Below are 15,919 nucleotides of genomic sequence, written 5' to 3' on the forward strand. Positions count from 1 at the left end.
ATCATTTTTAGTTTTAGTTGGTCCTAATTTCATCGACAGAAATATCAGTTCGTTCCCGATGTCATTGAATGATGGATGACGTTGATATCATCTTGCATTGTATTCTGGTGAAATTCTTGAATGTCTTAAAACCTATGTTTTCAATACTCGAAAGTTTCGACTGCACGTGAAGTTGCACAAAAACGGAAACGAGCTCGAAATAAATCAGGAAAATATTTACACGAACACGCGAAATTGGATTCTACAGTTGCTACACAATGTTTGTCATGTAAGGCTGATAAAACTTTTTTTGCTGTGTAATTCGTCTAGCTTCATTTAAAACGCCACATTCACCCGTTCCGCCGCTGACGTTTCGGAATTATTCATACATTTCCATAATCTTTTTTCCCACACCACCCTCACCCATCCGTTACAATGACGCAAAATTGACCAGATAATTGAAAGTGTCCATCGTGTTCACCACAATGTCTGCGAGGAACTCCTGCCGCTAATCACGCAACCAACACTTCAGGAAGCGATCCCAGATTAAGCCGCTTATTGATGACACTTCTTGGCTGAAGTTTGACTCATCACCTACCCGCGCCCATCACCAGTGCCAATGTTTTGGCGCGGCAGGAACAAAAAAAAAATATTCAAAACTTGGCGCGTGTCTGAAAGCGATAATTGTATGCCGTGTTTTGATTATGGAAATCGGTTCATAACCTGTCAGAGAGTTGCGGCGATTCGATGTTTGCTAGCGGCGCATATTTTGAATGACTCACTTGCGCAGATTTCCACATCCCTTGCGGACTGTAGACAAACTGTAGTCTCCGGTGGGTACCGCGGTTTACTTTGGAAACTGAAATTCGAGATAGAAATAACCGATGCTCAATAATTCATAGAACCCAATCGTATTTAGTAATTTATTTTATCATAGCTTACGAAGCTTTATTTTCGTATACATGCTGATGGTCAATCTGGGGACGGTGCGCGGGTAAAATTGGGTTACGCTGGACCGGATTCCTCCAAGCGAGCGACCTCAAGCGGGAGTGAATCATCGTGGAATCACATCTGTTTGGATATATTATAGTAACTATAATATATTCGCAGACAGTTTGAGCGTTCTTCCTTCGTCTCTAACACTCGGCTGGTTAATCCGTGAATGAAATGCAAACGATCGATTATCCCAATGTGACATTCGATGGCTTTAATCCGACAAGTATGTTATTGATTTTCGGGTGACAGGCGAAGGAGCGTCTAGCATGGCAGCTTCCGAGTCGTGAATCAGCGCGAATGGTGTAATCCAAAATGTACGGATCTGTCGTCGTGTGAAGAAATCAATCAACGATTACAGAAAAGAAAGATTCATAGTGTTCGCGAGAGATTGAAAGTTTATATTTTGTTTTTGTATTCTTTCCAAAATTTCAAAGAAGAATCTCATTATAACCCACGACCATGTAAACACACGCACTATCGCACACCAGGCCACATTAAGGAGAAAATACAATGTAGAAAATAGAACAGAATTTGATATATAAGAAATTACACAAGTAATCGTAACCACCTTTGATGGAAAGTAACACAGTATTTCTAAATGTACGCAGAGCCTGCAAGTGAAACCATGTCTATTAGTGTTATTCACATAAGAGTCTATTTTTGTACGATGACAGGAAAGGTATATTCTCTGACTAACAAATGGGACACGACATTATTAGGAAACCATGATGGTACGAATGTAAGCTGAGATTAACGAAAAAAAAACAAACACAAAAACTTGGTGGCCATTAGAATAACCAATTAAAATTGATGTAGCTGTTAAGATTTCGCTAGTTCTAAGAGACTTGAACGATGCTTTAAATTAATTCATTGATTCTGAACGGAAAACGTAGGATAGACGGTGCAGATCGGCTTCCGGTATTGTTTCACAGCTAAATTTAATTGTTATTTATTTTAACAAACAGCTCTAAAACCAATGTTCCTATTAAAATGTAAAAGTAAGTCAATAAAAAATAGATTCTACGGTTTGTAATTTATTTGTAGTGTTCTATTTAACGAAAAAACAAACACACACAAACAACCACTGAAGCATTACACGTATTTCTTGGGGTGAATTATTAAAAACGATACAGGCTATTTAAGACAACCAATGCGAATAGAACAGGTGTGATCTATTAATAGTGAAAAATGTGACAATACGAAAGAAAAAAACGTAGAAAAACATAGCTTGTAATGGTTCTTGCTCTATCTGTGCTGTAGTAGAGAAAGAAACCAAATGCTAATGCAAAAAAAAGAAGATACAATAAAACAAATAAAAGCTCTCGCTGTAGTGAGAAAGTTAAAACAAATTGTGTTTTGATTGTTTATTTATCCATTCCCTGACATGGGCTAATTTAGTGTTCTTCTGAGTCGTTTTCATGAATATTTCACATGACTCTCGCATCATCCCGAAGTATTATAATTCGCTTTTTATTTTGATTTGTTGTGCAACGTAAAAACTTCACGACATTCACTAAGACGCGACGCGAGACAAGACAAACACTTACTGTTTTTACTATTAAACGGTTTAAAAAATTACCTTAAGTGTCGACCGTTAAGTTGAACAAACATAATATAATTCGAGTTCGTCGCTTCTGATTCAAAAGACTATCCGGTAGCTATTATAAGTGGAACGAGGGTAATATGCGTGTGCCATTGGCACGGCACGTACCATGGCACGACAAAATTCTGTACCATTTGGTACGGCACAGAGCTGTGCCATGGTACACTTGGCACGGTTGGCACACAGTTGGCACAGCTGGCACAAATGGCACAAATGGTACAAATGGTACAAATGGCACAAATGGCACAAATGGCACAAATGGCACAAATGGCACAAATGGCACAAATGGCACAAACGGCACAAATGGCACAAATGGCACAAATGGCCCAAATGCTACAAATGACACAAATGGCACATTTGGTACAATTACTACGAATGGTATGTTTCAGTGCACAGATTAAAATCCCTATTTCTACTAAATGGTTCTGTTGCTTGCCCTGTTTGTATGTTTTGTTTGCAGGGGATCGATTCTGTGCTGGGTTTTCAAAAGAAAAATAATTATTGTTTCCCGTTTATTTCTCTGATTACTAGCGTACCGACAGACTGTTTTGGCCCCGCAAGAAAAACATCCGAATCGCGCTAGGCACAAATCCAAAATCTTAATATAATTAAACCATAAGAAATTAAATCTAATCCAAAATAATAAGAAATATCACAAAAATAATTTATTATTACAATTTTTAATATAAATATAAATCTCCCTAAAAATAATAAACACTGAACCATTCAATAATTTTTTTTATATAATAATATCTAAACTAGAACGAACTAAACAATATAAATTTTACCCCCTTCTTGTCAACACAACTTTATCTCTGCTATCATTATAAAACTGCGTATTCCATTGTCTTGAGAACCCAAAAAATGGTGAACTGCAATTTTCTCGAAATTCCATCAATATGGGTATCAAATGAAAGGGCTTGACCAGTAGAACACAGTTATTCATGAAGAATGCAAATCCAAAATGGCCGTCACCAGAAAATGGCGCCATATATATTTTTTGCTATCACACGAAAGGGCTTGCCTAGTAGAACACAGTTATTTATGAAAAAACGCAAATACAAAATTGCCGCCACCACAGAATAGCGCCATATATTTTTTTCAAAACTCCATCAATAAGAGTATCAAATGAAAGGACTTGACTAGTAGAACACAGTTATTTATGATAAATGCAAATTCAAAATGGCTGCCACCTCAATATGTCACCATAAATATATTTTTTAAACCCCCATTAATATGGGTATCAAATGAAACTGCTTGGCTAGTAGAACACAGTTATTTTTAGAAAATTCAAATCCAAAATGGCCGCCACCACAAATGGCGCCATATATATTTTTTTCGAAACCCCATCAGTATGGCTATCAAATGAAAGGGCTTGATTAATAGAACACAGTTATTCATAGAGAATGCAAATCCAAAATGGCTGCCATCACAAAATAGCATCATATATATTTTTTTTTTCTAAAGCCCATCAATATGGGTATCAAAAGAAAGGGCTCGACTAGTAGAACACAGTTATTTATGAAAAAAATGCACATAAAAAATGCCCGCCACCACAACATGGCGCACAAATATTTTTTTCAAAACCCCATCAATATGAGTATCAAATGAAAGGGCTTGACTAGCAGTTATTTATGATAAATGCAAATTAAAAATGACCGCCACCACAAAATGGCGCCATGTATATTTTTTTCGAACCCCCATCAATATGGCTATCAAATGAAAGGGCTTGATTAATAGAACACAGTTATTTATAGAAAATGCAAATCTAAAAAGGCCGCCATCACAAAATAGCGCCATATATATTTTTTTCAAAACCCCATCAATATGGGTATCAAATGAAAGGGCTTGATTAGTAGAACACAGTTATTTATGAAAAAATGCAAATAAAAAATGGCCGCCACCACAAAATGGTGTAATCATTCACCATTTTGTGGTGGCGGCCATTTTTTAGACAGTAATTTGATTGATAAATGATTAGTAAATGTTCGGCTAAAAAGATTATAAGGTTGACGTCTAGATGGCGCCTCTTGCAAAAATCTACTTGACTATCACAAAGCATCATCTTTCAATGGATACGCTGCGAACGCCCGAGCGGTCTTAGGCTTTTTCTTTCAATTTATTAACGGAAAACACGAACGTTCTTCACTGTGTCTAGATACTCACAGCTTTATTTTCTATCTTAGAAATTATATACAAGTTTTTCTTGCATCTATTACCTCTTTCGAATATAATAAACAGAACGAACTTACGATAAGCTCCCCACTATCGTGACACCAAAACATAAACAAAACCCTATCGTAAAACTAGACCTATGATTCACACGATCCACAAACAAGGATCGTCAAGAGAGATGTATTTATTTATTCGGGATCTACCCGAGCCTATCATAAAATGTATTCTATAATTCACACGATCCGCACAAAGGATTGTGCGATAAAGATATGTTTATTTTTCCTCGATCGGTCCCTATCACAAACATGGGTAAACAAATCCGTCTCTTGTTATGAGGTCGCTGCATCTCCCCCTACTCAATGAGTTTTAGGGGAAACTAGATGAGTTTTCCCTAAAATTGGTTCGAAAGGTTAGATTTCATATCTACCTGCTAATAGTGTTATCAACCTTCTTTTTTTATAAATATATTGCAATAGTTTTTTTTTATATATGAATGTGTATAACTGTGTAAAAATATATTCTTGTTTATTATAATATTTGTATACTTCATCTACAGTTTTCGTGTATATGTTATTATTATTATTTTTTAAATTTTGTCTACTTTTGTAATTACCTAGTTTCTTGTGCATCTTCTTGTAAATTTATTTTTGTTATTAACTGTAAATATAATTATTCATTATTTATGAAACGGTATTATTTATTTAATTATATTTATTTTTGTATACATTTGCGTGAACTCATATATAAATCATATATATATTCTTTTTTCCAAATCTTCGTTGTTAGTGTCCATTCGCTGACTGGTTGGTCATCTTCCGCTGTGACTTATCATTTGGTTGGTCTCTGGTACTAGGTATGGGTTGCCGCTTGCCTCCTCTTCACGTCGCGTTGTCTCGTCCATCCACTTTTCATCAATGTTGCGTATTTCTGGGTCCCATTCCTGAACAACCTTTGGGACGGTCCATAAGTCCACCACACCTTCCATCGTTGAAATGAAATTCAACGTTTACCTGGTTCAAGTGTTTGCAATTTCAGCAACCTTGGCTTTTCATTCATTTGGTGTCATCTCTTTTGAATCACCTTTCGTCATTATTTTAGTACAATCTTTAATTGAATCAGAGTTATTTCCTTTATCATTATCAATCTCCCGCCATATATAATCAGTTTTGAGATTGCTGTAATTTTTTTCGTCAACGTTGAATGGCTCTGCCCAATTATGGAATCCAGTTTCATCACAATTTCTACAGCTTCTTCTTCAGTTTTCTTAGTTACAGATTTGCTGATCTGATTCACTTTTTGCACGACTCTCGAATCGCTTCCTGTTTTCGCTCCGTCGTCCCACAGCACCCAACACCATTGACCTTCCGCATGACTCGTCGTCCTCTTCTTGTGACCATTCAGCTGGGATGCCGAATCGTTCTTCTTCCCTTCAGCGCTATGCTGAGTTTTGTCCTTGCCTCGCCTGGCCACGTCTCGCTCCTCGTCGGAAATCCATTCCCATGGTTCCAGTCTGATCATCTTACGATATATAATTATACAATTTTCTTGTTCATACATTGTTTTTTTTTAACTTTGTCAATTTTATTTTTTTTTCGTATTTCTAACTTTTAAGCAAATTGTCAATAAAATTTAATACAGTTTTCAAAAGTGTTTAGCATATACAAATTTCACTTTCATAATACTAACAATTTATCGATTACTTGCATCTCATTCATTAACTCATTGTTTTTTTCGTAATTTCTCTCTTTATCTTTTTTTTCATATCCAGTTATTAAACTCTATTGAACATATATTTTTTTTAATTTTTTTAAATTCTTAACCTTCTTACCATTCCTCTGTTGACAGACAGGTATCTCTCTTCCTCTTCTTCACGGATGTAGAATGTCACTTCAGTCCCGGTTTTGAAAATAAACTGTGGATGCGGTCTCTCTCCCCTCTTTTTGTAGGTCCTAGGTGGGATCTGTGAAAATACTTAGATTGTTCTATTTAGTATAGGCAGGAAAAAATAAAATAAATTTTACACCAAAATATAGTAGATAACTTGTTATTGTAGATATTGTAGATAGCATATTACCTATTTTTCTTTATATATGAGAGGTTTACCTCTTTACTTTTATATTTTCGCTTATATTACTCCTTTTTCATAATGGCACATTGTAAATACATTTCTTTTTCATCATTTGATATATTCGTTTACATTCCGGGGGCGCCTCCCTTGTCCATTCATTCTGTATTTTCTTATTCATTTCATACAATATACACAATAATGGTGTATTACGTTATTTTATATATATTTTTTTTGTCATTCGATTTTTTTACGCCTTCCTGTTTCGAACCATGTTGTTCAGAATATATTATTTTCATATATCATTTCATATTATTTTCATCAATACAAATTGATATTTCTTAATTTTCTTTGTTTCGCTTCGTAGATTTACCTCTTCTTTTTATTTTATTTCATATATTACTTAATTCTCTTTTTCATCTTTATCTGTTCTATTGAAGATTGAAGATTCACTTTTGTCATTTTCTTTTCAATTCACACGCATAAAATAATCGATAATTACTTTTTCCATATATTAATAATGTATTCCTTCTTTTGTAACTCTCATTCATCTCATTCAAACAATTGTAATATTGCAAAATTTTCGTGCTTTTCGTTGTTCACTAGCGAACTGTTTGATATCGTTATTATTATTTTTAGAATGTTCCCCAATGATGGTCGTGGTCACGTACTTAGTATTTTTCTTAACTTCCAGATTTCATCTTTCAAAATGTTCATTTCTGTTTCTAAGTGTTTGATTAATGTGTTCAGTTCATGATTCCTTTTCATCCATTTATCCAGTTGCATATTCCCTTCCTTGATTCTCCTTTTCTCTTGATTAAAGACGAGCTCATTTTCCTGGAGCATTGTCCTCAATTTCAGGACCTCTTTAGACGTTTCCCTGTTTGTTTCTTCTAAACGGGAGTTTTTTTTCGCTAGCTGTAATTTTACACACTCCGAATCTCGCAGTTTTGTTTCGTATTGCTCAAAAGTGGTTTTCCATTTGTAAATGTTTTCCCTGTCTGCCTTCTTCGACTCGGTGTGCTGCTTTTTCAGGCGCTCTATTTTCTTCTCTAGCAATTGTTTTTAGTTCTTGATATTTAAATGTGAATTTTCCAGATTTTTGAACCTTTTTTCCAGTCGACCGATCTCTTGAAAACTATTGTCAACTTTTACTTTCAAATTATTTTTCTCGCGAATTTCTCGCTCCAAGGTTGTTTCCAATTTATGATTTAATTGTTTCAGCTCTTCAAAATTATTTAGCTTATTCAATAATTGACATTTCTCCTCTTGAAGATTATGTATATCCACCTTCATCTGGTGCTTCTCATTTTCAAGCTCTAAAATTCTTCGTTCAAATACGATGAATTTAGATTCCAGTTTACTATTAAGTTCGTTGCAAATTTCAACCGAGCTTATGAGATTATTCAATCTGCCACCAGTTTGTTCTGCTAAAGCAAGTTTGCTTTTCCATTCGACAACATCTTTTGAAATGTTATTTTTGATACTAAAAAGTCTTTCAATTTTCGTGTGAACCGGTTGTATGATGATGCGAAATCCATTTTGAATACTTAAACAGTAAAATGATTCAAAATTATCATGTGATAAATGCCTCCAATCATATATTTTCCTTCTTCTAAAATCTTGAAGATTTTAATCTATTTTCACAAAAAAAAAACATTACTGAGACAATTTCACAGAATTAAAATTTCTGTTCATCTTTATTGACTTTTCCCAAATATCAAGTGAGATGATCAATTGATGTTTTTTTTATTCGATTTCAAACTTAATTTCTACCATAATTTGTACCAAAAATCTTTCATGACACTTTCCATCTTCATATTAAAATACTCTCATTCACAGATGAACAATTCAGCAAAATTACGTTTCTCTGCATTGAAACATTTATACATTAAGGAAAGTTTAATGAAACTCCTTATTTAAATTTGGATATTATTTAAGAAAATCACCTGGCATTGTTTTTCCGGTTTCGTATTAAAAGTATCAGTAGGGAATAAAAACATTCACTAGTTATTTATGCCCTTACTTGTTATTCACTGTTCCTTCCTTCAACAATTTTTACTTCCCTTGTACTATTTATTTTCTTCCGTGTCACATGGAGACACAATGATGAAGTCAATATTTCCAAGTGGGTGCAAAGTGAAACTATATTCATAAGGGTGTATTGAAAGAATTACTTGATTTTCTTTATAAAGCGTAAAGCGCTTTATTCTATTATATAGAACATAAAAAAAACATAGAACATAAAAAAAAACTAAAATGAAAAAACAGCGTAATCTCGGCTCGAGAAGAGTTATACGAGCATAATATAATAAGGATATTCGGAGAGTGAAAAAATCGAATACTTACCATATTGTGAATATTCCGGAGAACCACATAGTGCTTTAAAAAACGTAAAGCTCTTTCAATTTTCCACGTGGTTCAATTTCTTATTCCCGCTACATGATTTCCTTTTTAATAATCACTTCTTTGCGGCGTACTATTTTGCCATGTACTTATTATTTAGTTTATTTCACATGACTTGACAAGGACAAAAAAAATTCTCCACACACTTTCCGTCGTAATACACTTCGCTCAGAACTTGCACTCTTATACACTATGTTAAGTCACTTATTTCACTTAATAATTAATAACTAACGCGTATCCCACCGCTGTCACCACATGCGAACGCCCGAGCGGTCTTAGGCTTTTTCTTTCAATTTATTAACGGAAAACACGACCGTTCTTCACTGTGTCTAGATACTCACTGCTTTATTTTCTATCTTAGAAATTATGTACAAGTTTTTCTTGCATCTATTACCTCTTTCGAACATAATGAACAGAACGAACTTACGATAAGCTCCCCGCTATCGTAACACCAAAACATAAACAAAACCCTATCGTAAAACTAGACCTATGATTCACACGATCCACAAACAAGGATCGTCAAGAGAGATGTATTTATTTATTCGGGATCTACCCGAGTCTATCATAAAATGTATTCTATGATTCACACGATCCGCACAAAGGATTGTGCGATAAAGATATGTTTATTTTTCCTCGATCGGTCCCTATCACAAACATGGGTAAACAAATCCGTCTCTTGTTATGAGGTCGCTGCAACGCGTCAAAATTTGACAGCAACCGGTCGATTGGTTCGTGAGTTACATCATTGAGAATGAAGCAAGTTTTGTTATTGTGAAAAAAATGGAAAAATCCTAAATTGCATTAATTGGGCTTCGAATTGCTTCCGCATCCACCGTACTCTACAAATCTGGCCCCCAGCCACTATTTTCTGTTCGCAACCCTGGAAAGAATACTCACTGGCAAGAAATTTAAGACCGATGATGAAGTGATTACCGAAACTGAAGCCTATTTTGATGAAAACCCGAAAGAGTATCGAAAAGTTGCAAGCTCGCTCTAAACGCTGTATCGCCCTCGAAGGCAATTATGTTGAATAATAAAATTGAATTTATCAAAAAAAAAAAAAGAATAGTTTTACTATGTTATCTTATAAACTTTTCAGCCAAACTGTTAATGTGGAAAACCGATTACTCGCGGTGGACTCGAGTTTAGAAGGGTGACATATTTTTTGAGAAAAAGGTGGGATATAAGAGAATTGTTACAATGTTGAGAACACACTCAATTCTTAAATCTATTCGTATATCTATTGTATATTTACATTTCAACTTATTTTACTGTTTATAGCAAAGGGGCCAATTGATCGCAATGGAAGAGAAGGAGGGTATAAGGATATAGGGACAATTACACACGAAGATCGATAGTTATAAGGAATACATATACAGGGTAACTGCGATATAATGTACATTTCACTTTCAAAATTGTACGTGGTATCGAATTGTACGTTATATCGAAGCATAATAAAGAACTTATAAACGTAGCTTGTATTATTTTATTGTGTTGCTGTTGTTTTAAAAACTCGTTAATTGGAGAGCTTGTGAAGATTCGGGATGTTAGACAACTGTATTCAGCATCTTTGGAAGACAATAAAACAGTTTATAAGCCCTCACACTCTTTTCGGGTTACTTTCGCCGGTTCTGTTCTCCCAAACTACGTGTTTTTTTGTGCACCTGTACCGTGGGTTTACCATTGCACCAATTGCAAAAAAAAACTTGGACATTCTTTCACCCATTGTGGCAACAAGTTTCGTTGTGGAAGATACGATTGTGTAACATTTACCCGAAACCCACTCACCCGAATGACAGTTACCCGAAAGGCATTCACCCGAATTCCACTCACCCGAATGTAACAAATACCCGAAAGCAACAGCTACCCGAATGTAACATCTACCCGAATTGACAGTTACCCGAATGCAACAATTATCCGAATGTAACATTTACCCGATTGTAACGTTTACCCGAATGCGACAGTTACCCTAATGTAACAATTACCCGAATGTAACATCTACCCGAAAGCGACACTTACCCAAAAGAAGGATATATTCAAATAATACACAAATTTTACTATATTTGTATATTTAATTCTGATCAGTGTTATATAAAGATCATATTCATCTCATATTTTCATTTCCATTCAAAAAGTATTTTTCGTGGGAAGTACAATTCAACATCTTATTCGAATTTACTCATCATAATTTCTCAGTTTACTTCGTAACTTCCTAACAACAGATTCGACAAAACTAATAAACTGATTTGTCGGAATTTATCCTTCTTCATTCGGGTAAACATCCCATTCTGGTAAATGTCGCATTCGGGTAAACGTTGCATTCGGGTAAAAGTTCATTTGGGTAAATGTCCATTTGGGTATATGTTGCATTCGGGTATTTGTTACATTCGGGGGAATGTCATTCGGGTATGCGTTACACTCGGGTATATGTGCTTCGGGTAAACGTGTTTCGGGTGAATGGAATTCGGGTGGATGGGACACAACAGGAAGATACACCTCGCACGAATAAACAACGACCACAAACGAGGAAACAAGGCAAAATAAACATAATTACTTATATTAACCAAAATAACGCTGTTTAACCGCTCTACAATTTGTTTTTAGACACCCAACTCCTATCTTTTGAAATTGTCTCTATAATATGTTTCCAAACATATCCTGGCGATTTCTAGTGAAGGATAATTAACCTTAGAATTTGAAGTATCTCAAAAACAAACAAAGAAGAAAAAGAAATTAAAAAAAACAATTTTTTTGAAGAGAAAAATATTATACAAAATGTATTAGGAAGGGACCCCTGTCTGGAAGGTCGAAAAAGAATGAGTTTTCGTGATTTTTTTTCCAGATGTTAGGAACAAAGTCAAGTGTTCGGGTATTTTGGTTATTGTTAAAGTTATATTTGTAGATGTATTTATCATTTTTCGAGTTTACGAATGATGATTATTACGCTGTTGACAGCTGGATACCTTACTGGTGGTTTCGGTTCTGAAACAACGGGGTGTCGCAGAACGATGAATATTTTGGAACTTTAGGACAATACCTAAAGCATTACATAGGGGTTCTTTTAAATTCCGAAAATTGCCAAAATGGCGACCATTTTTGCTAAAAATGAGTTATTTTTCATGATAAATCGCAGTTTATAAATCCATAAAAAATCGAAAGAATGAGATATTAAAGCGGCTATGTAAGGATTTAGATAATTAATTTTCACATGCTGATAGAAAAAGCTCAGTCAAATCGGTCGAGTAGATCTTGAGATATCGATACCACCAGCTGAAAAAACATGATTTCGAGAAAAACTCGTTCAAAAATTCGCACAGTAATACTTAATATATCCCTTGAGGTGACCACATACTTTCGGTTGTAAAGGCTGATTTAGACGATGCCAGTCAGCGCTCTAGTTGAAGTATCCAGTGAACAGAGAACAGACACTCTGTTCAAGTTACTTGTACCAGTATCGAACAAGTAATTGGCCTCTAACTTAAACAGAGTGTCTGTTCTCTATTCACTGGATACTTCAACTAGAGCGCTGACTGGCATCGTCTAAATCAGCCTTAACTTTCCAACGAAATCAAATATCGAACAATTCTTTCAGGACAACATTTCTGAGGACATGAGCTTCCCAAAAATGCAAAAAAAAAACATTTTTTCGAGGGTCACCACTTAAAGTATGGATGTCCACTGTGCCATGTCCCGTGCCATGGCACGCCATTTCTGTGCCATTTTTGTTTGGCACGGCACGGCCCCTGTACCAAATCGCACGCACTCTAAATGATTGCGATGTCAGAGACATCCGCGAGTGAGAAATTTGGTCGCGTCCACAGCTCAATCCGATACGAAGACATGTGATGACACAAAACAAAGAAGAACAAGCGATATTCATTGCTTTGAACACAGAACGATACTGAAAGTTTGCTTACCTTCCTTGCTTGAGACTTTAAACTCCTTCAGTTCATTCGTCTCTAACCTAGCAAACGGTGTTGTCCAGTAGGTGTCCGGTGTCCTCACGAAGAATGAAAGTCTGCCTCAGCGAGATCCACTATTTATACTCTAGGCAAATATTCCCCTTCGTTCTTCTTCTTTTCCTTCGTTCACGGAGACTTTACATCTTACGATTTCTCCTTCGTTGCTCGTCGATAAGTTGCTCCTTATTGACAGCTTTGTTCGGGAAAGCACACAAATGGACAGAACAAATGTATGAGGAAATGGGAATGCTTCCAAAAAAGTCCTTTCATTTTGAGCCCCTCAATTGCAATCGCAAAAATTAGAGACCGTTTGCAAATCTGGCAACTCACTCTAGAAGTCCATGAGGTAAAACATCAACATCATGCATCCATATGAAATGTCACGATATTGATGCCCGAAAATCTGAAAATCCGGATTTCTGCGTTGTCGGCCATGTTCGGCTGTCATTATGCTCTCAAATGTCATCATATTGTCAATAAAACTATGGGATTGTAATGTATATCATATCAAACAAATCTTCGTTTGGTACGTAAATCGCCAAAATCCGTTCGCGGCAAAAATAGTTATAGCGTTAGATTTATTTCATAAAAACGTGATCTGTTTTCTGATTTGGCACCCTTAATGAGAGACGTAGTTCTATGTCAAAAATGTTACTTTTTATTTTTTAATGTCAATTACTCTAACTCTAACTTCGGAGTTTATTTCAATTCAATTTATTGATTTATTTACATTCTTATTTCAACACTTTTGTCAACACATTGTTAACCGACGACAAGTTAAGTTTTAATTATATTGGACTCTTTCATTGCCGAATATTTCGAAAGTTTTCCGTGCTGTATTATTAAGAAAATACTTTTCATACATTGTTCATAAACATATGTCATATGTATTTTTAAGGTCACTTAATTTGAATATTACGTGATATATTGATAAAAATCTACAAATATTAGTGCACCCGTAGCCGAGTGGTTAGCGTCTCAAATTATCATGCCGGGTGTTCGGGTTCGATACCCGTTTTGGCCGGGGGATTTTTCGTCAAAGAAATTTCTTTCGACATGCACTGTAGGCACGCGTATTCTAGAGCTTGCCCCTCGGAATACATTCAAGGCGTTTTATTTGGCTTAAGAAATCTCAACTAAGAGTTAATAAATGACGCTAGTTAATGCATACGTTGAGACGGCAAAAGTTCCACAGGGAACGTTAACGCCATTCAAGAAGACAAAATTGATGTTAATTTTGTATAGCAGTGACAGTTTTTCCATATGGCTTTATAGTTAAGAAACACTGGCGTTTTTGTTTTTTGGATGTTTTGCGCCTCAACAAAAGTCCCGGGATTTTTCAACAGATGGCGCCACTGAAAAATGGACAAGGTTCATTTGGAGGGGTACATCTGTCACTAGCTTATGTGGGAAGTTTCATGACATTTCGTTTATTTGTTCACAAGTTACAGTTGTTTAAAGCGGACCTTTCACGGTCAATTTTATTGACAATATGATGACATTTGAGAGCATAATGACAGCCGAACATGGCCGACAACGCAGAAATCCGGATTTTTAGATTTTCGGGCATCAATATCGTGACATTTCATATGGATGCATGATGTTGATGTTTTACCTCATGGACTTCTAGAGTGAGTTGCCAGATTTGCAAACGGTCTTTAATTTTTGCGATTGCAATTGAGGGGCTCAAAATGAAAGGACTGTAAGTGACAACATCGATTTCTCTTCATCGACTCTCTCTTTTGGTCATAACTTAGCTGCCAACACATTCCCAGCTGAATCTGACAATGTGGAAGATAGGTCAGAACCTCATCTATCGGATTCTAAAGCAAACTCAAACTGGAACGTTTTTGCAGTTGACCTATTAACTAAAAAAAAAGTTGATGAAGAGAAATCGATCAAATCACTTACACCCCTTTCCTTCTAAGCCCCTCAATTATAATTTATAAACTTCTGAAATTGTAGGAATCATAAATGAAAGCTTTTGGTTTGGAAAACAGATACAGTAATTTAATTTACATTGCGACATGCCGAGGAACCACTCAGAGTCGCATTGGAGGCGATTATGACCTGTAATTGGACATTGATGATGAGAGTGGTACAGATTCGACGTCTGGTGGCGAATTTCAATGTGGGGCCATAATTTAGGCCCCGAACTCGATGTTTACAAAAATGTCCAATTAGAGGTAAACATTTCGAATTGAACGTGTCGCATTACAGGTCTGTCCAATTAGAAAAATGTTGCATTAAATGTAAACTACTATACTTTAAATAGCAAAATACGGTACTTTTCACGAAATAAATCAAAACCTCAAAGTAAACTGACAATGTGATGGTGAGAAAGTGAATGAAAATTAATAAGGGGCTGTCCACATACCACGTAGACAACTTTAGGGGGGGGGGGGGGGGGGGGGGGGGTGTTACGAAAATGTCCACGCTTGTCCACGGTGAGGGGGGAGGGGGTTTTGGTAATGTCCACGTTAAGACACGACACGTTAAGTATTGACGTAGAACTACGTCTTTCATTAAGGGTGCCAAATCAGAAAATAGGTCACGTTTTGATGAAATGAAGTTAACGTTAATAACTATTTTTGCCGCGAACGGATTTTGGCGATTTACATACTAAACGATTCGGAAATTCCCTATGATTTGTTTAATATGCTATACATCAGAATCCTCTGGTTTGTAAGTGTTTAAAATTCATGAAAACTTTAAGCGTTTCCATTTTTCCAT

The 15,919-nt window shown here is 35.7% G+C and overlaps 1 protein-coding gene across 1 annotated transcript; it reads right to left on the reverse strand.

Annotated features, from left to right (window-relative positions):
* Positions 1 to 4,801: 4,801 nt before the first annotated feature.
* Positions 4,802 to 9,548, reverse strand: LOC129778650 (uncharacterized). The gene is made up of 3 exons (XM_055785691.1): positions 9,168 to 9,548; positions 6,582 to 6,713; positions 4,802 to 6,271 (listed from the first exon to the last, which is right to left on the reverse strand). Exons 1-3 carry the CDS (start codon positions 9,168 to 9,170, stop codon positions 5,843 to 5,845), a joined length of 564 nt encoding a protein of 187 aa, XP_055641666.1. The 5' UTR covers positions 9,171 to 9,548; the 3' UTR covers positions 4,802 to 5,842.
* Between the last annotated feature and the right edge of the window lie 6,371 nt (positions 9,549 to 15,919).

The sequence above is a fragment of the Toxorhynchites rutilus genome, chromosome 3 (genome assembly GCF_029784135.1).
Source record: "Toxorhynchites rutilus septentrionalis strain SRP chromosome 3, ASM2978413v1, whole genome shotgun sequence".
NCBI classification, from domain to species: domain Eukaryota; kingdom Metazoa; phylum Arthropoda; class Insecta; order Diptera; family Culicidae; genus Toxorhynchites; species Toxorhynchites rutilus.

Excerpts from the sequence above, each read along its gene's own strand:
- LOC129778650 (XM_055785691.1), bottom strand. Across the intron at positions 6,272-6,581 it reads TGTCTGTCAACAGAGGAATG|ATGATCAGACTGGAACCATG; the intron begins GTAAGAAGGTTA and ends ATATATCGTAAG.